Source organism: Notolepis coatsorum (assembly GCF_963971535.1).
Source record: "Notolepis coatsorum genome assembly, chromosome: 5".
NCBI lineage: Eukaryota > Metazoa > Chordata > Actinopteri > Aulopiformes > Paralepididae > Notolepis > Notolepis coatsorum.
In genome coordinates this window covers 85,135,316-85,157,057 of record NC_140169.1, presented here as the reverse complement: position 1 = coordinate 85,157,057, position 21,742 = coordinate 85,135,316, and the positions used below count along the sequence as shown (strand labels likewise).

Here is a 21,742-nt window from a genome sequence, read left to right as displayed (position 1 = left end):
TAAACGTGAAAAAGCCTAAAAGTAGCTTTCTACCGGTACATCCAGTAGAGTCAAATCTCTACTTTGGCATGGATTTCTAATGGTATACTGGTTCAAGCGTTACTACCACCCACCCCTATAACACCCATGAGGATGATGTTGGTGTTTCAGGCTTGATGCAGGTGTGTGATGGATCACGGTTTATGTGGGTTTTATTTTAGTTTATTCTAAGGTGCTTTGGCTTTATTTCGTCTTTCTGTGAGGGACATAGGGCTGGGCGATAAAACGATAACTATCGCGATAAATTATTTCCTCGAAATAAACATGAAACGTGGTCGCAAAGTTTCGATATATCGATTTTCCAAGCTTGGATATGAGCACACACACTAACAACCAATCAGTGAAGGAGATGGCGACAGCGAAGGAGACCCACGGTGCACCTCTGGGCAGTAAACAAGGCTGGCTAGGATCATTAGCTTGCACGCCGCTATTTTATAGTTTACGTGCGGAGTGCGTGTGTGGCGTGAATTCTGAGGGTAACGGTTAGAGTAGTGTGGGCCGGGGTATGCTGTGATGGACGTTGTTGCAATGTATTGGGGCGGAACCGAGTATTTTAGGGTGATAGTTAGTACATTGGAAACAAGGCTGGCTAGGATCATTAGCTTGCACGCCGCTATTTTATAGTTTACGTGCGGAGTGGGTGTGTGGCGTGAATTTTGATGGTAACGGTTAGAGTAGTGTGGGGTATGCGGTGGACGTCGTTGCAATGTATTGGGGCGGAACAGAGTATTTTAGGGTGATAGTTAGTACATTGTCGTGGGATACACCGCTTGCTCTGGCTAACTGTTAGTTCCATTCTTATAATGCATATGATCCAGTGGTGGTAGGTTGCCCCCTGGTGGAATATAATAATCTATGCACTGGGGTGTTTAGTATACTGCGTAGAAGAACGTGCGCGGACTGATGACGACATCAACTCGAGACATTCAGTTGTTTTGGTTGTTTGAAATCACGCAGCATAATCACAAGAAACATTCATTCAGACTGTGTTGGATATAACAAAATGGATTTATATGGATTATGGACTTGGACACATTCATGTAGAATTCAAGCCGGGACCACAACGCTTCTCAAAGGGTTGGCTCGACACGCGACGGCTCTCCAACTTGTCTCCGTTCTACCGCAGCAAAACAAGTGAGTCAATTAATAGCCCGTCGGCGCCGGGCACAAGAAGTTAATTAAACTTGACAGAAATTATATCGACGATAATTATCGATATCGAGTGATATGAAAATAATTTTATTATTTTGTCGCTATAACGTTTTTGGCCATATCGCCCAGCCCTAGAGGGACAGCTGTCTATGTCGTCTTTCTGTGAGGGACAGCTGTCTATTTCGTCTTTCTGTGAGGGACAGCTGTCTATCTTTCTGTGAGGGACAGCTGTCTATTTCGTCTTTCTGTGAGGGATGGTCGTCTATTTCGTCTTTCTGTGAGGGACAGCTGTTTATTTCGTCTTTCTGTGAGGGACAGCTGTCTATTTCGTCTTTCTGTGAGGGACAGCTGTCAATCACTGGCCTCTGCAGTTAATTGCCATGCGGCATGGCAGGTGTGTGGGCTTGATGGCCACCTGATTGGTGTCAAGTGTGCACTGCCTTTAAGTAGGTTTGGTTGACTGTGTTCAGATGCTTGTCCATTTCATGTTTTTCCCTCAACAGTAGACGAGTGTCCCAAGCTTGTGCTATTGTTTTTCTTGTCGTCTTCAACTGCTAGTCTATATGGTGGTTATTTTGGGATTTTTATCCAGTAAATTATACTGGTGTTTATGTCTTTCCTACAGTTTTTATTTCTATTTATTTTATTCTTGTGTTTTCCCCCACCCTCTCTCATCACTCAGCGATTCCAGTGGTTACCCCTCTGTGGTACCTTTAAGATTCCCCTTTTTGGAAAAAGGAGGGGGGGAAAAGATAATAAAAAAAAAATAAAAAATCACCTTTTTGTGTGTGTCTGCCTGTGTCCTACACCCCCCACCCCCCACTCCTGACAGGCAGGTACAGTGATAGATACTAACACCCATGAGGATGATGTTGGTGTTTCAGGCTTGGTTCTGCTTGGCAGCGGAGATTCTCACGGTCCTACAGATCAAAGACTCTGGTTCTGTTGAGCAGAGCAGAGCCGTCGGACGGCTGCAGATTTACTAGCGCTGAACACAACAGCACATCCATCACAGAGAAGATGCTTTTTAATGCAAAAGAAAACTAAACGAAAAACAAGACCCAGGGGAACATGTGGTTCTATTGTGATGCATCCCACTCCCTCCTCCTCCTTTCCCCTCCCCTCCCCCCTCTCTCTCTCTCTCTTTATCTCTTTCTCTATCTCTCTGTCTGCCCCTCCTCCTCTACTTCTCCCTCTCCCATCTACCCTGGGCGTGCCTCCGTTGCCTTGCTGAGCTGTCCTCGACGAAATAAATTCTCATTCAACTAATAGTCATCATTAGTAGACAATACATTGCCGACTAATCAATTTGTCTAATCGACAGATCTCTAAGAAGTTGCGTTTCCCACATGCTATTCTCCACTCGTACAGAAAGGTCTCTCTGACGTCACGTCTCTGGGGCAAGCCGTTGTTTGTAGACGATCACTCCCACTGACTGTGTGTGTGTGTTGAACAGTTGACAGGTGGATTTCTGGGTTGGAAGTGGCCCGATGTGATCTAGTGTCTACCTCTGACCCTGTGTGATCTAGTGTCTACCTCTGACCCTGTGTGATCTAGTGTCTACCTCTGACCCTGTGTGATCTAGTGTCTACCTCTGACCCTGTGTGATCTAGTGTCTACCTCTGACCCTGTGTGATCTAGTGTCTACCTCTGACCCTGTGTGATCTAGTGTCTACCTCTGACCCTGTGTGATCTGACCCTGTGTGATCTAGTGTCTACCTCTGACCCTGTGTGATCTAGTGTCTACCTCTGACCCTGTGTGATCTAGTGTCTACCTCTGACCCTGTGTGATCTAGTGTCTACCTCTGACCCTGTGTGATCTGACCCTGTGTGATCTAGTGTCTACCTCTGACCCTGTGTGATCTGACCCTGTGTGATCTAGTGTCTACCTCTGACCCTGTGTGATCTGACCCTGTGTGATCTAGTGTCTACCTCTGACCCTGTGTGATCTAGTGTCTACCTCTGACCCTGTGTGATCTGACCCTGTGTGATCTAGTGTCTACCTCTGACCCTGTGTGATCTGACCCTGTGTGATCTAGTGTCTACCTCTGACCATGTGTGATCTGACCCTGTGTGATCTAGTGTCTACCTCTGACCCTGTGTGATCTGACCCTGTGTGATCTAGTGTCTACCTCTGACCCTGTGTGATCTAGTGTCTACCTCTGACCCTGTGTGATCTAGTATCTACCTCTGACCCTGTGTGATCTAGTATCTACCTCTGACCGTGTGTGATCTAGTATCTACCTCTGACCCTGTGTGATCTAGTATCTACTTCTGACCCTGTGTGATCTAGTATCTACCTCTGACCCTGTGTGATCTAGTATCTACCTCTGACCGTGTGTGTGTGTGTGTGTGTGTGTGTGTGTGTGTGTGTGTGTGTGTGTGTGTGTGTGTGTGTGTGTGTGTGTGTGTGTGTGTGTGTGTGTGTGTGTGTGTGTGTGTGTGTGTGTGTGTGTGTGTGTGTGTGTGTGTGTGTGTGTGTGTGTGTGTGTGTGTGTGTGTGTGAGAAAGTCCCCTGTTGTGTGCTGCTGTTACAGTTAGACTAGGCATTGACTGACTGCAGAGCTGTTTCTTCAAAGGGAGATGCCACTCACAGCCCCATTACCCTCTTATGGAAATGTTTGAATAGTAAAGAAAATCACTGAAAATCTTTGTTAATATTAAAATATTTTGTATTGTCTTTTTCTCTCTTCCATTCCCTCTATCTCTCTCTCCCCCTACCTCCCTTCCTCTATCTCTCCTCTCCTCCCTTCTCCTTCTCTCCCATCTCTCCTCTCCCCTCTCCCTCTACTCTCTCCTTCCCTCTCCTTCTCTCCCTCTCCTCTCCCTTCTCCTTCCCTCTCCTTCTCTCCTCTCTCCTCTCCTTCCCCTCTCCCATCTCTCCTCTCCCCTCTCCCTCTACTCTCTCCTTCCCTCTCCTTCTCTCCCTCTCCTCTCCCTCTCCTTCTCTCTCCCTTCTCTCTCCCCTCTCCCTTCTCCTTCCCTCTCCTTCTCTCCTCTCTCCTCTCCTTCCCCTCTCCCATCTCTCCTCTCCTCTCCCCTCTCCCTCTACTCTCTCCTTCCCTCTCCTTCTCTCCCTCTCCTCTCCCTCTCCTTCTCTCTCCCCTCTCCCTTCTCCTTCCCTCTCCTTCTCTCCTCTCTCCTCTCCTTCCCCTCTCCCATCTCTCTCTCCCCTCTCTTTCCCTCTCCTCTCTCTCTCCTCTCCTGCAGGTGCTATATCTAAAGATGAGTGCGGTGAGGGAAAGCCCCCTGGACCCTGCAGCCCCAGAGTCACGCAAGAGGAAGGGCTCTCCATGTGACACCTCGGGTCAAAGGTAAGAGCTGCAGGACCAGAGGAGAGGGGGAGAGAGATAAGGAGAGGGAGAGGGAGAGAGAGAGAGGCAAAGGTTCGAGCAGGAGGCCAGGTGTGTGTGTGTGTGTGTGTGTGTGTGTGTGTGTGTGTGTGTGTGTGTGTGTGTGTGTGTGTGTGTGTGTGTGTGTGTGTGTGTGTGTGTGTGTGTGTGTGTGTGTGTGTGTGTGTGTGTGTGTGTGTGTGTGTGTGTGTGTGTGTGTGTGTGTGTGTGTGTGTGTGTGTGTGTGTGTGTGTGTGTGTGTGTGTGTGTGTGTGTGTGTGTGTGTGTTTGAGATGAAGAAAACACCTTGCTTCATGGCCAGGTTAAGTGAGGTAACTAGGGCAGGGTGGTTTGGAGGAAAAGACATATCACTATATTCACAGCCACTTGTATCCACTTGGTCACCTGCTTAGGTATGGAGAATCATATCATCATCATCATCTGTCAATATGGAATCTGGAGGGGATTAACCCTTTCACTGCCACACGACAGCCGGTTAACCCTTTCACTGTGACAATACAGACGGTTAGCCCTTTACTATCACACAACCGACGGCGATGCTCCATCATTAGCTCCGCGGATGATGCTAATGATGGAGCATCGCCGTCGGTTGTGTGATAGTAAAGGGCTAACCTTCTGTATTGTCACAGTGAAAGGGTTAAAATGGCCAGGGTGGCGCACCACGTAGCTGCGCTGCAGTGTAACGCAGTCGTCCCGGGGGTTCGACTCCCGGACCCGGAGACCTATGCTGCACATCTACTCTTCTCCCAACTTTCCTCTCTGCCGGGCCTATCCGAAATAAATCAATAAAATGCCAAAGGAATAATCTAAAACATTTTTTTTTTATCATCATAAAGTCATAAAAAGAAATTCGGGTGATGAAATAATATTAAATATATAAAATGTTTGTCTATTCAAGTAGTTGTTGTTCGTGGGGCTACCGCGAGCTTGGTGCAAGTGAAGCCGCCAGTTCAGTATCGCTATGCGTTTTTTTTTTTTTTTTTTGCTAGTATGGCCGTGAAATTGGTATAAAACTTTGCTCTAAGTGGTATTAAAAAGGTCTTAAAAAGTGAACTTATTGAAACCTGCATACAGTATCAGAAACTTACATTTTCAGTTGACCCATCTCAAGCCAAGCCCTCTTTTCCTGTGTCACAGTTCAAATTCATGTAATTCAATGTCACAAAAACGATTTCAAGTTTGAGAAGATGAACTGGTGAGAGTCAAGAGAGACCTCACTTTGAGAACCACTGTGCTGGAGAATATATACATGGCTTTCATACACACACTTCACTGGAAAGCTGACGTTGGTAGTTTTTCATTTACAAAATGGACAATTTGATCCTGATCACTGTTATTGAGAGGCCCTATTAAAGCTGCAGTAGGCAACTTTGGAGAAAGTAACAAGTGAGTTAGCAAGCTCTATTTCTATTTCTTAATTCAGCTTAAAGCTGCTGGTGCCTCTGAGAGTCTGTGTGCCTGGGCTTGAAAAGTGATACAGAGCTTGCTCTATTTCTGCTGACCAGGTAAACCCACTCTTGCTTATTTCTGAAAAGGTGCCTACTGCAGCTTTAACCTCTTATGCATTAGGCAAAAATGGGGCTAGTTTTGCATAACACGCCTGATGATTGCATACCCAAAGTAATTTGCGATTTATTATACTTTATACTTATAGCACATGCATGAGTCTGGTGATTCTTTTGAAAGGAAACATTCTTAACTTTCTTCCACAACAAGAGTGCTGAAGAATTTCATCAGCTACAAAGGTGGTCAATAATTGTCGCCATCAGAGGTGGCTGGTCCGTTCAGGACCCGACCAAACCGGACACGGTCACTTGTTTGGTCTTGTAACCCGAGATTGGAAGCACGCAATAAGTCGAGTAGGGTGGCGATCGAAAGGCGGCAATTTCAACTTTCCAACAATGTATCGGTTGATTGGCGAAAACGTAGCCCGGAGCCGGCAGACGAGGGCGACGTGCTGCGACGTGCACACACACACGTGACGGGCCGTCCGATGTTTAACACTTTGAATGCCCAAAACGACATAACACGTGTTAGCAGCCCGCCCCCTGAATGCCCACCACGATAATTAGCGTGAAATATTTTTTATTAGCGATCTGAATTAATATTTCATCAACCGAGTTGGGAAACCAGCCCCACCAGGCGCTCAGATGTGAAAGAAGCGCCCCCTATCGTCTCCCAGATGGTAATGCACCCTTTTGGAATGGACTCAATGAAAATGGATGAGGAAAAAAAACTCCGGAATCCACATTTTACTTCTCACGCATGTACTGTACCCCGAGCCGCTCGGAGTCATTGTGGACCATCAGAACAGCGTGTAATATGTCTTTACAGTATGTAGCATTGGATCAATAAAAGGATCGATTTTTGGAATGACGATCAGGAATTGGAATAATCTTTTTGGATACCATCTGATCTCAGGTAAGGAATCTATTTTACCAGTCTTAGGATAATCAGACCTGTTTTCACGGAGATATAAGCTTTTCCCCTATGTGTGATATGGCTGTTTGGCTGTGCGAGTGATCAGGAACTAAGATAATCGATTTTCAGCTCGCGGCACCAGCGTGCATACGTACACATATACTATCGATAATCTAGCGTTTATTTGAAAACGATTCATAAATAGGCCGAAAAATGACAACGTTCTAGAACAGGGGTCTCAAACTCAATTTACCTGGGGGCCGCTGGAGGTAGAGTCTGGGTGAGGCTGGGCCGCATCAAATATTCCACAAAAAAAGGGTTTCAAGCATTAAAAAAAAAAGTACAACTGATCCAATCTTCTCAATCTTTAGCAATAACATTTCAGAACATGAACAGTTCTTCAGAACATGAATGGTTCTTCAGAACATAGGCTTCTCAGTGGTGTCAGTGGACTCATCCACAGCTATGGAAATGCACTGTGCATTTTTTTTTTATTCTATCACAAAGCTGTTTAATCAAATCACCAGCCAGTATTTCAGTTATTCTGGTTGCTGTGCGATCTGAGGGGGATTTGCTTTTGTTTGCCTTCAAACATGGTCTCCATCACTCAGTCATACATTATTTTCAAATTGCCACCCTTCACAAGAGCTACCGTTTCTTGGCATATCACATTGGTTTGGTGCTGGGACTCAGGATGAACGCATATTTTTCAGTCCATTCACCTTTGAATTGCAGTCGACTTTTCTTTTACTGACCATCTTTGAAAATGCCATATTTTTCTGCTGGCTGCCTGCTGGCGAAACTAGGCTAGTAGCTACATTTATCTCACAGAGATAAAACTGGGAGCGAGTTTACTGTAGATGCGCTGCCAACTGACTCGGACTGAAAGAGAGAGACGACTTGCATTCCGTGAAGACCCGCCCTACTCCCCTACTCTGCATCTGATTCGCAGACTGTGGGTGAGGGGGGAAAACGCTGACGTGATTGGACCAGACCCGTACACAGACACAGACAGTGGCAGTGCAGCCGGACATGCAGAGCACTGCTCGCAGTCAGAGGAGATAGCGAGGATGCATTTGCCTTCCACTTTACTTGATATCACTCCGGAATCACGTTTCAACCAAGTCACTAACATAACGTTGATGTCATGAGTAGGGATGGGTACCTTTCACATTTGAACCGATACCGGTACCGGTACCTGTGAATCGATACCGGTACCCAACGGTACCTTTTTTCGGTACTTTAAAAAAAAACAAAAAAAAAATAAAAAAAAATATTTTTTATAAATTTTTTTTTTTTTTTACTTTTTTTTACTTTTTTTTTTTTTTTACTTTTTTCTTTTCATGTCAACGTTCACACGCACAATATATGCTTACCTAGGATTTGACTTGATTCAACAACAAAGCAGTCGGAGCAATGACAAGCCGAAAACTGTCGAAATTTAATTTACCTACCTCAGTCGTAAAAAAAAATCCAAACTTCAAATAACTACAATTTCGACAGTTTTCGGCTTGTCATTGCTCCGACTGCTTTGTTGTTGAATCAAGTCAAATCCTAGGTAAGCATATATTGTGCGTGTGAACGTTGACATGAAAAGAAAAAAGTAAAAAAAAAAAAAAAAAATAAAAAAAAAATTAATAAAAAATATTTTTTTTTATTTTTTTTTTATTTTTTTTTCGGTTTCTCACTTGATTCGATACTCGGTAGTACCGACGTGTTTCGGTTCGGTACCTCAAAAGTACCGAATTCGGTACCCATCCCTAGTCATGAGCCTGCGCTATGGTAGCCTACAAGTGATAAAATAAATAAAACGTCCAACTCTCGCGCAACGACTCTGCAAACAGTTGCGCGCGGGCCGCATTAACACTAAACTTTGATGTCAAGTAGGGGGCCGCAAAATATCATCCCTCGGGCCGCAATTGGCCCGCGGGCCGCGAGTTTGAGACCCCTGGAAGCCTTACAATATTTCATGAAAGCAAAGTGTTTTGTTTGTCTAAGATTTTTAAAAGGTTTAACGTTACAGCACTGACAAAGTTGAACAAAGTCCCACAACATAATTTTTTTTTTTTTTTTTTACTACTTTGCTGTCAAGTAGGGGGCCACACAATATCATCCAGCGGGCCGCAATTGGCCCGCGGGCCACGCGTTTGAGACCCCTGTTCTAGAATATTCCAGTACAGGGCGTTTATCACGGATAAATCTTTTCCCCCGTGAAAACGACGGCTTTTCAAAATGCTATAAAACGGAAATGAACCGATAAAAAAACAATCCGCTTCGACAATGTTGACTGAAAAATGAGTCATTGATAAGCGACGGGCAGATTAGACACATAGCCATAATTTAAAACATAGATTAGGCGATATTAACGCTAACATTGAAGTGGTTGATGGGCATTCAAGGGGGTAAAAAGGAAAACACGGCCGGCTCTGAAAGTGTTAAGAGGTTAATATTGTCAGGGACTGTGAAGCTTTTAGTTTGTTAGTTGTTTGTTTAACTGTTTCCAAATTGAGGGATTTGCCCTCAAGCACTTGGAAAGAGATTAAATGAACGTATTCTCTACAGGCTATGTTTTACTTTCAAACGGATGCTTCCTGAAATATAAGGGACGTCAAGAAACAAACAGGAAGAAGCCTTTTAAACCAGACACTACAGTAATACTTGGTTAAGGAGGTGTTATGGTGCTGCAGTGGTGTGTGGCTTTGGTCTGGAGTCAGTGCAGTATGACGGCTGTGGCTGACATAGCACTACTGAAACGGATATCAAGAGTTTCTTTTGTGGTATGAAGGTGTCGGGTGGTGTGTATGTGTGTGTGTGTGTGTGTGTGTGTGTGGCTACAGTGGGATTCTCTCTTCGAGGCCTCCTAGTCTTGATGTAAGCTGATGTAACCAGCACAGCACAGCCCCAGCTAGCTAGTAGTTTCTACAGCAACCTCACTCAGCCACTAACCTACACACACACACACATACTGCGCCTGCGTGTTTAGCCTTGGCAATGCGCTGACCTACTTTCGCTGTTGTTGTCTCCCCCACACACACACGAACACACATGTTAAAACACACACACACAGTTCCATGCATAGTGCTAAACCTACATCAGGCAGTAAATCATACATGCACTCATTGACTCTCACCAGTCAGATCACACTCTGTGTTCATGGTCTTGTTCGTGGATAACAAACACACACACACACACTAGGGCTGGGCGATTAATCGATATTTCGATTAATTTGAATGAATGATTTAGGACGATTTTGAAAAATTCAAATCGATTTTCAACAATTTCTTTTTTCTTTTTTAAGAGTCACCTTTTATTTTACAAAAAGTGATGTTTGGTGAAAGTTAGATTTGCACATTATTAATCCCAATAGGGAAATTCATTCTTGTTTGATAATCAAGAGGCACCTTTTATTTGTTTTAAGTGAAGTTTGGTGAAAAAGCAAGTTATTGCACTATTTATCCCAATAGGGACATTCATCTTTGTTTGATCAAGAGTAACCTTTTATATTATATAATGTATATATATATCATATTTTTTTTAAGTGAAGATTGGTGAAAGTTAGGTTTGCACTTTAACACTCTGACTGCCGGGAAACGCTTTATAGCGTCATTCCCGGCCATGCTCAAGTTGCCGGAGGACGCTGTACAGCGTCCTTATATCAATATTTCAAAAATCTGCGATCGGATTCATATTTCCCCTCCGCTGGCCTGAGATCCACCAGGAGGACCCACTGAGCTCTCTGGCGGTTCAGGAGCGCCATCTGGTGGCCGATTGGCGCAATTGCCAAACAGGAAGTGCTATGGAGGATCAAACTGTATTTCATCATCAATATAATGCATTTGGGGCTATATATCACGTTCTGGAGAAAGCTGCAGAAAGAGATGAAAACATACTTATACATTAGACCATATTTTACTATGAATATGTGAATGAAAAAGTTTAACGTTGCTACACAATGAACAATACATATAGGACTTTGAATGGGCCCGAATAATGGCAATGTAGCAATAGAATTTAAAAAGTTATAGCCCTGCAAAGAAGGGGAATTTCTCCATAGACAAATAGCGCTGGCAATCCACAGTCATTTTCCGGATTTCTGGCCGGCACCCATAGTGTTAATCATCTTGGTTTGATAATTTTTTTGTGTAAAGAGAGACAAATCGATGTAAATCGGATTAAAAAAAAGAATCAGGGATTTAATTTTTAGGCCATATCGCCCAGCCCTAACACACACGCACACGCACACGCACACACACACACGCGCACACACACCTCAGCAAACAGTTAAATATAGACTCTTTCTCTCTTGCTCTCTCCCTTGCTCCCTCAGTGTCTCTCTCTCTCTCTCTCTCTCTCTCTCTCTCTCTCTCTCTCTCTCTCTCTCTCTCTCTCTTTCTCACACACACACACACACCCTTGCTACGTCTCCTCATATAGATTAGCGGAATAGGGAGTTTTCAATCTCCAGTTTGACTAAACAACCTTATCTGCCCCCTCCTTCTCTCTCTCTCTCTCTCTCCTGTTTTCAGGCCTACACCGCTTGTTTCACAAACATCCAAACCATTTCATCACTCCTACGTATTTTTTGTTATCGGTCGACGTTGCGCTTTGCTCTTTTTCGTCCTGGCGTCACTCTGCTATAAAGGGTCCTGTCCTTTCCGCCTGCGGAGGGGATTCTAGAAAGCAACGCCGGAACGCCCAGGCTGCTGCTACTGTATCTGCATTCCTGCATCATCACCGTGACACACACTAGATACTGGAGCAGTGGTTCTCAGCCCGGTTCACATCCAGGACGTATAGTAGTTCACGGTTTCTCTACGGAGGACACACTCACGTGGGAGCCTCCCTTCACTGGTGCTGTTTTGTCAAGTCAGGCCCACGACACCTTGGGGAGGCTCAACAGTTAGTTCCAGCGTCCCAGAACCACCCCGCTCCACGCTAGTTGTCATTTTCCATGATAGCCACATGCCGAACTTTCTTGTGTTATCCTATGTCAAAAATAGAACAATTCCTGTCAACGATATCACACATGAAACGGCAACAACAGAGAAGAAAAGGAATACTCTTACCCTTTGTTTACTTTGGCCCCCCAGCTGACATCATTTCTCCTCAACCAAATCCACTGACTGAATTCAATGCTTCTTCTGGCATCTCATTTTAAAGCCTTTCGCAAACTCAGCCCCAGGAATCCCCAACTCTCCCAATAATGATGAAGTTGATCGTACTTCTTCTACTGGACACACCATAGCTTTCCGTCCTTGCTGTTCAGTTTCTGCTGCCAAATCTCTGCATATCTAAGCTTTTTCCTTTCATAGGCCTCCTCCACTGAATCCTCCCAGGGCAGCGTAAAGTAAACTATCCACTGATTAGCAGACCATAATACTAGGTCAGGCCTCAACTAAGGCTGTCCCCAAAGCCTGTTTTTGGGATTCGAACTTCGTCAGGGTTTTTCGAACGGACGTTCGAACCTTCGTTTTTAATAAATAAAAATAAAATTATGTTCTTTATTTAAAAAAGAAAATAATATATATATATATATATATATATATATATATATATATATATATATATATATATATATATATATATTTATTTTTTTAATAAAATATCCTCAAACTAAATCCTCAATTTGAATAAAGTGATTAATCTGATTAAATTAATATTTTTTATTAAATCAACTTTATTTAATGAATATAACTCATCAGTTTCTTTTAATACTATAATATTAGTGTAGCCTAATCTATCTGCAACTGTGAAGAAAAAACCCATTGGTTTAAACAGAATGAATTATTGATTCTATACAATTGATTCTATACAATTCTTCACAGTTGTCTATAGACACAAAAAATATTCTTTTTATTAACATTTTTAAATTTGAATGTTTGATTTAGAATTTGAATGCCAACGTAACGAACGAAGGTTCGAACGTTCGAACGTTTGGGCTCAGCCCTGGCCTCAAGTCAGTATTAACACTTTCAGTGCCGGCCATTTAACATTGAAAACACCGTTGAGTGCCAGCATCCACTTCAATGATAGCGTTAAAAACGCATAATCTATGTTTTAAATTATGGCTATGTGTCTAATCTGCCCGTCGCTTATCAATGACTTGTTTGCAGTCAACATTGTCGAAACGGATTGTTTTTTAATCGGTTCATATCCTTTTTATAGCATTTCGAAAAGCTATCGTTTTCTCAAAAGTTTGCGGAAAATAGAAAGATTCCGTCATAAACGGCATTTATTGGAATATTCTCGAATACACTAGACACGTTGTCATTTGTCGGCCTATTTATGAATCGTTTTCAAATAAATGCTAGATTATCGATAGTATATGTGTACTTATGCATGCTATAGAAGCGAGCTGAGAAATCGATTCTCTTATTTCCTCAACAGCACACACACACATATACACATACGGGACACTGTTATCTCAGTGAAAACAGCTCTGATTATCCTAAAACTGGTAACATAGACTCCTTACTTTAGATCAGATGTTATCCAAAAAGATTATTCCAATTCCTGATCGCCATTCCAAATATCGATCGCGTTTATTGATTGATTATTGGCTGCTGTAAATATATATTCCAGGCTGCTTTCCATCTCGCGATCACTTCCCTCTTCATCAGATCCCTCACCAGCATAGTGGAGCCAGTAGGCTCCCCCCCCCACAGATCCACCAGTGTAATCGAATGGCCTGCAGTTACACAGGGATAGACGATAGGGGGCGGTATTTTCCCATCGGAGCTCCTAAGAGGGGCTGCTGTACCAACGGGAGACTCGGTTGATGAAATATGAATTCAGATCGCTAATAAAAAAATCAAACGACAATTCGCGTCGTCTGCACTCAACGGGGGGCATGAAATGACGACATAACACGTCGCTGGCACTCAAAGTGTTAACTATCTCTTGTGGAACAGTTTTCCCCCCAAATCTACCTGCAACTCCCAATCATTAGCTCCCTTTAGGTGGCCTGACTCATTCCTGCCTAAAAACCTACCTCCTCTACATTTCTCTTCCTCGCGGACAAAATGGATAGCTGCATTCTCCACCTGATTATATATGACTTGGTCCAGAATTCCACAGTTGTCTATAGATATATAACAGTGGAGAAAGTGAAACCTATGATCAGAATACTCACTCTTATACAGTATATTATGTAAGTGACCTCTCTAACCTATAGTTAGTTAGTGAAATTTGTGAAATTAAACTGTTTTTCTGCGGACCCCCTGAAACCCTCTCAAGGACCCCTGGGGGTCCCCACACCCCCGTCATAACCTCTTAAAATTCCGATGGCCTGCTCTCGGACATCCCGTTGCAGCACATCCTTTGAAAGCTAAAATGGCCGCCGTTTGATTGTATTACGTGCTTCCAATCTCGGGTTATAAAACCAAACAGCCAACGGGCGTCAGTTTTGAAAAAGTTACCACCTCCGGTTTTGTGTGTGTACAATATATTTATCAGAATCAGAATCAGAAAGGTCTTTATTGCCAAGTAGTTTTCACATACAAGGAATTTGATTTGGTTGTTTTCGGTGCAACATTAACGGACAGATAATAGAATAAAATAATAAAATAAAATGGGATATAAACTAAAGTAAAATAGAAGCACAATAGAATAGAATAGAATTATAAAATTAAAATAGGCCAGGGCTGTACAGGTGTGCACAATGTATATATACTTATTCATCCTATGGATATACTGACTGCAAGCAACTTTGTTTGCTGTGATAACTGCATTTTTGTGATAGTACTGTGATTTATTGTGTAGCACCTTAAATTGTGAGTTATTTACCTCATTGTATGAAGTATAATGACAATTAGCTTGGTAGCTTGTATAACAAGCTTGTATAACAGCTATTTTCACAAGTCATTGCACTCTGGTAGGGCTGCAACGATTAGTCGACATAATCGAAGACGTCGATCACAAAAACTCGTCGACGCCGAATTTTTGCGTCGATGCGTCGTATTATTAAAAAAATATATATTTAAACAACATTTTATACTTTTTTTTGCACTACCTATCTTTGTGAAAGTGGCTTCTCAGCTCTGGTCCAGCTGAAGACAAAGCAGAGGAACAGATTGGACATTGAGCATGACCTCAGAGTTGCTTTGTCTACCATCACCCCAGACTTTGAGACTCTTGTCAGGAGCAAACAACATCCCCAGTTATCCCAGTAGTTCCCTGGGATGTTAAGCTAAGAAGTCTGCTAAGAAGGATATATTATTTATTATTATTATTATTATTATTATTATTATTATTATTATTATTATTATTATTATTATTATTATTATTATTATTATTATTATTATTATTATTATTATTATTATTATTATTATTATTATTATTATTATTATTATTATTATTATTATTATTATTATTATTATTATTATTATTATTATTTTATTTCATTGTGTTTTTAGCCCTAGTTGCACTTTTGTTGCAACCCCAGTTATCCCATTAGTTCCCCCAAACTTACTGTCGGTCTGTTATGTTAAGCTAAGAAGTCTGCTGAGAGCCCGGAAAAGGAGCCGCGCCCACAGGAAGCAGAGATGGAGGGTGTGACATTAGATTAGTCGACTAATCGAAAAAATAATCGACAGATTAGTCGACTACCAAAATAACCGTTAGTTGCAGCCCTACACTCCGGTAACAGCATGTTAATGCTATTCATGTGAAGGAGTGGCTGGGTGGCTTGTAGGGAACTATTGTTCACACCCAGTACAGACCGGCAGAGGTGTTCAATTCTAGGTCCTCAAACTTTTTTATACCACGACCCCATTTAATTCCATTTAATTCTTTTGGCGACCCCACACGTAATTTATCGTGTCATTTCAACATGGAATTAAGGAATATCAAAATAAAAGCACACATTGTTGAACTTGATCATGCATATTTGGGACCCTCTCCAAAATGAGATACTGTATCTCAATGTGGTTTTCCCAATAAATAATTTCAATATATATATATATTTATTCGAAAATGTAATTACAGCACTATGTTATCAATACACATTTATAAAACAAGGCATATTTAGCCAAAATATGTTGCCAGAACATAAAAAAGAAAAGTATTTTTTTTATACTTGTCAATGCGCCACTGTCACCTACCCCCTACCCCACTTTGGGTCGCGACCCGTAGTTTGAGAACCGCTAGACTATCTTCTAGAGCCATTATCTCCGCTTGCCACACTAAGAAATTAAGAGGTTTTACAAGATTCAAATTAGCACATCTTCTTCAAACATTTTCAGATTTCAAATGTATGACACATCATTTGAAAGCTTACATTCCAGGGCTGTACGTTAACTTTTTTTGCACATAGCACTGGTGCTACAGAGGTTGATAGTTTTGTAGCACAGGCCAAAATCTTGTAGCACAAGTATAAAACGTGTTATATTTGTAACAGTCACAAATGTGCCTATTGTATTTGTGTTATTTAGTTGCAGTGCCATGTTTGGCTGTCATTTTCATGCTGACAAGTTGACGTCACACAGCCAGACACGTTACGTGTACGGAATTATGGGATTTGGTGTTGGGTGTATGGACTCTACTAGGGGTGGGAATCACCAGTTTCATCACGATACAATATCGATTCTTTGGACAGCGATACGATATTTGTCGATCTGCCACGATACGATACAATGCCGGTGCCTGCAATCGATATGAGATGATATCATGAGCCCATTTAACACAATCAGTAAGATTTATATCAACTCAAAAAAGGTAACGAAAATATAATTTGAAAAAAAAATTATTTAGCTCTTCCAGACATTTAAATGAAAAACTATTTATTGTTTTTAATACAAATAGACCTCCTGTTCACTATAAAGTGCCACGTTTTGATATATTGAGCTTTAAACTTTAAGTAATTTTTTTTGGAACTCACACATGCAACCTAAAACCCTTTCCTCTCCCAAACCGTTCCTGCAATTGTTTTATATTGATGATCATGAATACATTTATTATGTATTGTATTTTTTATGTTTAAATATCAACATTACCTGTCCACCCTCAGTACATTTACTATCAATATAATATACTCGTCTGACTTCATCTGATCTTTTCAAACGCACCCCCCCCCCAGTCCCCACTCTGCTGTTCTCTCTGGCTCTGAACAGGGTTTTAGCTTGTTGTTAGCTTACGCTAACATAGCGTTAATTTCAGACTTTAACACGACGTGGTAGGGCTGGGCGATATGGAAAAAAATCATATTGCGATAACGATATGATAATGTTATCATATTTCTCGATATCGATAATTATCGAAATTGTTATACGTTTTTTTTTTTTTTTTTTTTTTTTTTTATATAAACAACAGATGTATGTTTATTTTGCAGCAATTCTTTGTCATTGCCGCCATCTTTAGTGTTACATGCCCTCACACTCCAGTTCTCAGACTGCAGCTGGTTTGAAAGCGAAAGTAAACAGGCTTCTCTGCTGGCTGTGGCTCCAGGGGAGTTGAACAGTTCTGGCTCTGCTAGTTTCTTTTCTATCTTTTGGCGCTTTTTTGGTGGACAAACCACCGCACATGTGCACCGTGACTCGTGACTGGAGTCTAGTTCTGCTAGCACACATAGCCTACTGTGTACAGACGGTTTTAAACTGTATTTTAAATTAGAAAGCAAACAAAATAAATGGACAAGAGAAAAATAAATCTCAATTTGGTCAGTATTGTCATTTGGACAAGCAAAGCCATTACTTTAAGTTGCAGGCAAGAAAGAAGTCTGTCCACTGTCTCTGGTTTTAAAACTGCCCTGTTGCAGGTAAAAAAAAAAAAAAAAAAAAAAAAAACGATATTCGATAGCGATTATTAAAATATATCACGATATTTATCGTTATCGTTATATCGCCCAGCCCTACGACGTGGTCATAAAGGAATGGCGAGGATTGCAAAGCATGTTAGATGCATTTGACCCGTTGCGGAATAAAACAGCAGGGATTTGTTTTGGGTGGCGAAATAGGCACACTAGCCTTGCTATGTTGCAATGTGCGTGTTCCAGACGCTACTGCTACTACTTGTTTGTTGTTTATTGTTTATTGTTATTCGCACTTACAAACATACATTCTGGAATAAAATAAGTAAAAAGAAGAACAGTTAAAATGTGCAGGAAAGGTAAAAAAAAACCAAGGGCTTATAAGCGACCTCCCCTCTTAAACCTATATAGGATAACTACACAAAAAAAATCCCCCCCCCCCCTATGGCTGGAGCTGCGCTTGGGCGGAAATGAGAGTTGCCACAGGATTTTCAAAATAAGAGTATCGATATGAACCGAATGCCTATCGCACCAGTGCTACTAAAGTAAATCCATTCATCGCACAGACCGATGTTGCTGTAGCACGTGCGACATATATCTCGCACTGTACAGCCCTGCATTCTGTACTTTCACAATCTGTAAAAATCTATAAAATGAAGATGGAGACATGTGGTCACAATCGCTGGTCGCGGTCACAATATTGGTTGATGTATTTCCTCAGATAGCTTGTATATATTACATTTTTAATACAGGCTTCAATAGAACTGGCAACAAGCAGAGCATAGAGCGCTGGTATTCTGACGTGATGACCCTTCCTTCTTTTACAGTTTCTTTGAATATATATACAGTATAAACTAGGGATGGGACTTTCTAGCAAAAGTGCTATTCGAATATTCGTTTTTCAAAATATTTTTGTTTCTGTTTGAATTCAGTTAAAATGTTCAGTTTCAGTTAAATTCAGTTATTATTTTTAATAGAATGGATCATTAAAAGGGTCATTGCACATAAATAGGCACTTCTATTAACCGGTTTTAATAAACAAACAGAAACAGTAGCATGTGCATCTTTTAGATCAATTAGGCTATGAAAATTAGGCTGCCTCTAAATATAAAAAGTAATGAAATAAGAATGGTTTGCTTAAAAAAAATATATATATTTATATATATATATATATATATATATATTTTCCGATTTTCTGATATGAAAATCGAATGTAGATATGGGATCGAATATTCGGTCCCATCCCTAGTATAAACACATACAAAATGGTAGTCAGTAGGAGGTAGTGTAGTGGTCCAGGACCCAACGTTGGTTAGGCTTAAATGCATGTCTTTGGTTCAGCTAATGTTGCTAAACTATAACCTGGCTGGCTCACAGTGCATCGAATCTGGATCAAAGTTGTTAATGAGTTCCTTGTTGTGTGTGTGTGTGTATGTATGTATGTATGTATGTATGTATGTATGTATGTATATATATATATATATATATATATATATATATATATATATATATATATATATATATGCTTTTGTGTATGTGTATGATGGTATCCGCATGTGTGCTCTCATGCATGTACGTTACTTTGTAGACAAGTGTATCACTATCAATGCTCATGTATGCCTCCGACTGTGTGTGTGTGTGTGTGTGTGTCAGGGTATCACTGTCTGTGAGGGTATCCTTATGTGTGTGTGTGTGTGTGTGTTGTGTGTGTGTGGACCTTGGCGTGGGGCCCAGGCTCTCCAGGCCACCCACTGCGAGGCCCTGGGAGTTCCAATCAGCCCCCCCCCCCCCCCCCCCTGCATCCCCACTGCCCCCACCCGAAGGTAACGGGTTGGATGCCCCACCCCTCCTCTCTCTCCTACTCTGTCACTGTGGGTCCCTACATTGAGAGAGAGGGGGGAGGGGGGTGGTGATAGAAATGGATTATTTTTATTTATTTATAGACAATGTGCATTTACATTAATCATTGTCACATGAAAACATGTTTGCACCAGATTTAGCAGAAACTAATTTCCATCTGTAGTCTATATGTAATTTAAAGGTTAAAGAACAGAGAGAGGAGATGAGTAGAGGAGAGAGAGACAGACAGACAGATGGGAGGAGAGAGAGAGACAGACAGACAGACAGATGGGAGGAGAGAGACATACGGACAGACAGACAGATGGGAGGAGAGAGAGACAGACAGACAGACAGACAGACAGATGGGAGGAGAGAGAGACAGACAGACAGACAGATGGGAGGAGAGAGACAGACAGACAGACAGATGGGAGGAGAGAGAGACAGACAGACAGACAGATGGGAGGAGAGACAGACAGACAGATGGGAGGAGAGAGAGAGACAGACAGACAGACAGATGGGAGGAGAGAGAGACAGACAGACAGACAGATGGGAGGGGAGAGAGACAGACAAACATACAGACAGATGGGAGGAGAGAGAGACAGACAGACAGACAGACAGATGGGAGGAGAGAGAGACAGACAGACAGATGGGAGGAGAGAGAGAGACAGACAGACAGACAGACAGATGGGAAGAGAGAGAGAGACAGACATACAGACAGACAGACAGACAGATGGGAGGAGAGAGAGACAGACAGACAGACAGATGGGAGGGGAGAGAGACAGACAGACAGACAGCCAGATGGGAGGAGAGAGAGAGACAGACAGACAGACGGACAGATGGGAGGAGAGAGAGACAGACAGACAGACAGATGGGAGGAGAGAGAGAGACAGACAGATGGGAGGAGAGAGCGACAGACATACAGATGGGAGGAGAGAGAGACAGACAGATGGGAGGAGAGAGAGACAGACAGATAGGAGGAGCGAGAGACAGACAGATAGGAGGAGAGAGAGACAGACAGATGGGAGGAGAGAGAGACAGACAGATGGGAGGAGCGAGAGACAGACAGATAGGAGGAGAGAGAGACAGACAGATAGGAGGAGAGATAGAAACACAGATAGGAGGAGAGAGAGAGAGAGACAGATAGGAGGAGAGAGAGACATACAGATGGGAGGAGAGAGACAGACAGATAGGAGGAGAGAGAGAGACACAGATAGGAGGAGAGAGAGAGAGAGAGAGACACAGATAGGAGGAGAGAGAGAGAGAGACAGATAGGAGGAGAGAGAGAGAGACAGATAGGAGGAGAGAGAGAGAGACACAGATAGGAGGAGAGAGAGAGAGACACAGATAGGAGGAGAGATGGAGAGACACAGATAGGAGGAGAGAGAGAGAGACACAGACAGATAGGAGGAGAGAGAGACAGACAGATAGGAGGAGAGAGAGACAGACAGATAGGAGGAGAGAGAGCGAGACACAGATAGGAGGAGAGAGAGCGAGACAGATAGGAGGAGAGAGAGAGAGACAGATGGGAGGAGAGAGAGACAGACAGATAGGAGGAGAGAGAGAGACAGATAGGAGGAGAGAGAGCGAGACACAGATGGGAGGAGAGAGAGAGACAGATGGGAGGAGAGAGAGACAGACAGATGGGAGGAGAGAAATAGACACAGATGGGAGGAGAGAGAGACAGACAGATGGGAGGAGAGATAGAGAGACAGACAGATGGGAGGAGAGATAGAGAGAGACAGATGGGAGGAGAGAGAGGGGTGTGTGATAGAGATGGACATGTTAAAGGCTAAAGAACAGAGAGATAACACAGTATTGAGTCTTATTGAGTGTTAAAGAGCAGGTTCAGAGTGTTGGACCCCAGGCCTGTGTCCTTCTCTTACTGCTGTCTCTCTCAGGCACGCTCCACGTTGTTCCTCATACTGGATCTACTCGCAGCTCCTGCTATTTAGCCACAAAACTATTGTTAAGTCAATGGGGCCACACTCCAAGCCCTGAAATAATCGGCTGAAACCCTACTTTGGGCGCACTGTGTGGAGTAGGTTTCAGAGGCATCGTCACAGGCCTGGGGGAATTCATTTTGATAAGCCCATTATGACGACGAGAGGGAATTATCACACTATTTCTTTGAATCCATAACAACTAGGGATGCTCGATATTGGCTTTTTTACCAATACCGATATACCGATATTGT

At 42.5% G+C, this 21,742-nt stretch overlaps 1 protein-coding gene across 1 annotated transcript in view; it reads left to right on the top strand.

The window, feature by feature from the left end:
* Positions 1-4,404: 4,404 nt before the first annotated feature.
* Positions 4,405-21,742, top strand: part of ncoa1 (nuclear receptor coactivator 1) — a gene marked incomplete at its 3' end in the record, with an annotated part of 164,503 nt that continues 147,165 nt past the window's right edge. Inside the window, 1 exon segment of the mRNA XM_084314162.1 lies at positions 4,405-4,505. Coding sequence (XP_084170288.1) covers positions 4,417-4,505 — 89 coding nt within the window. The 5' untranslated portion in view covers positions 4,405-4,416.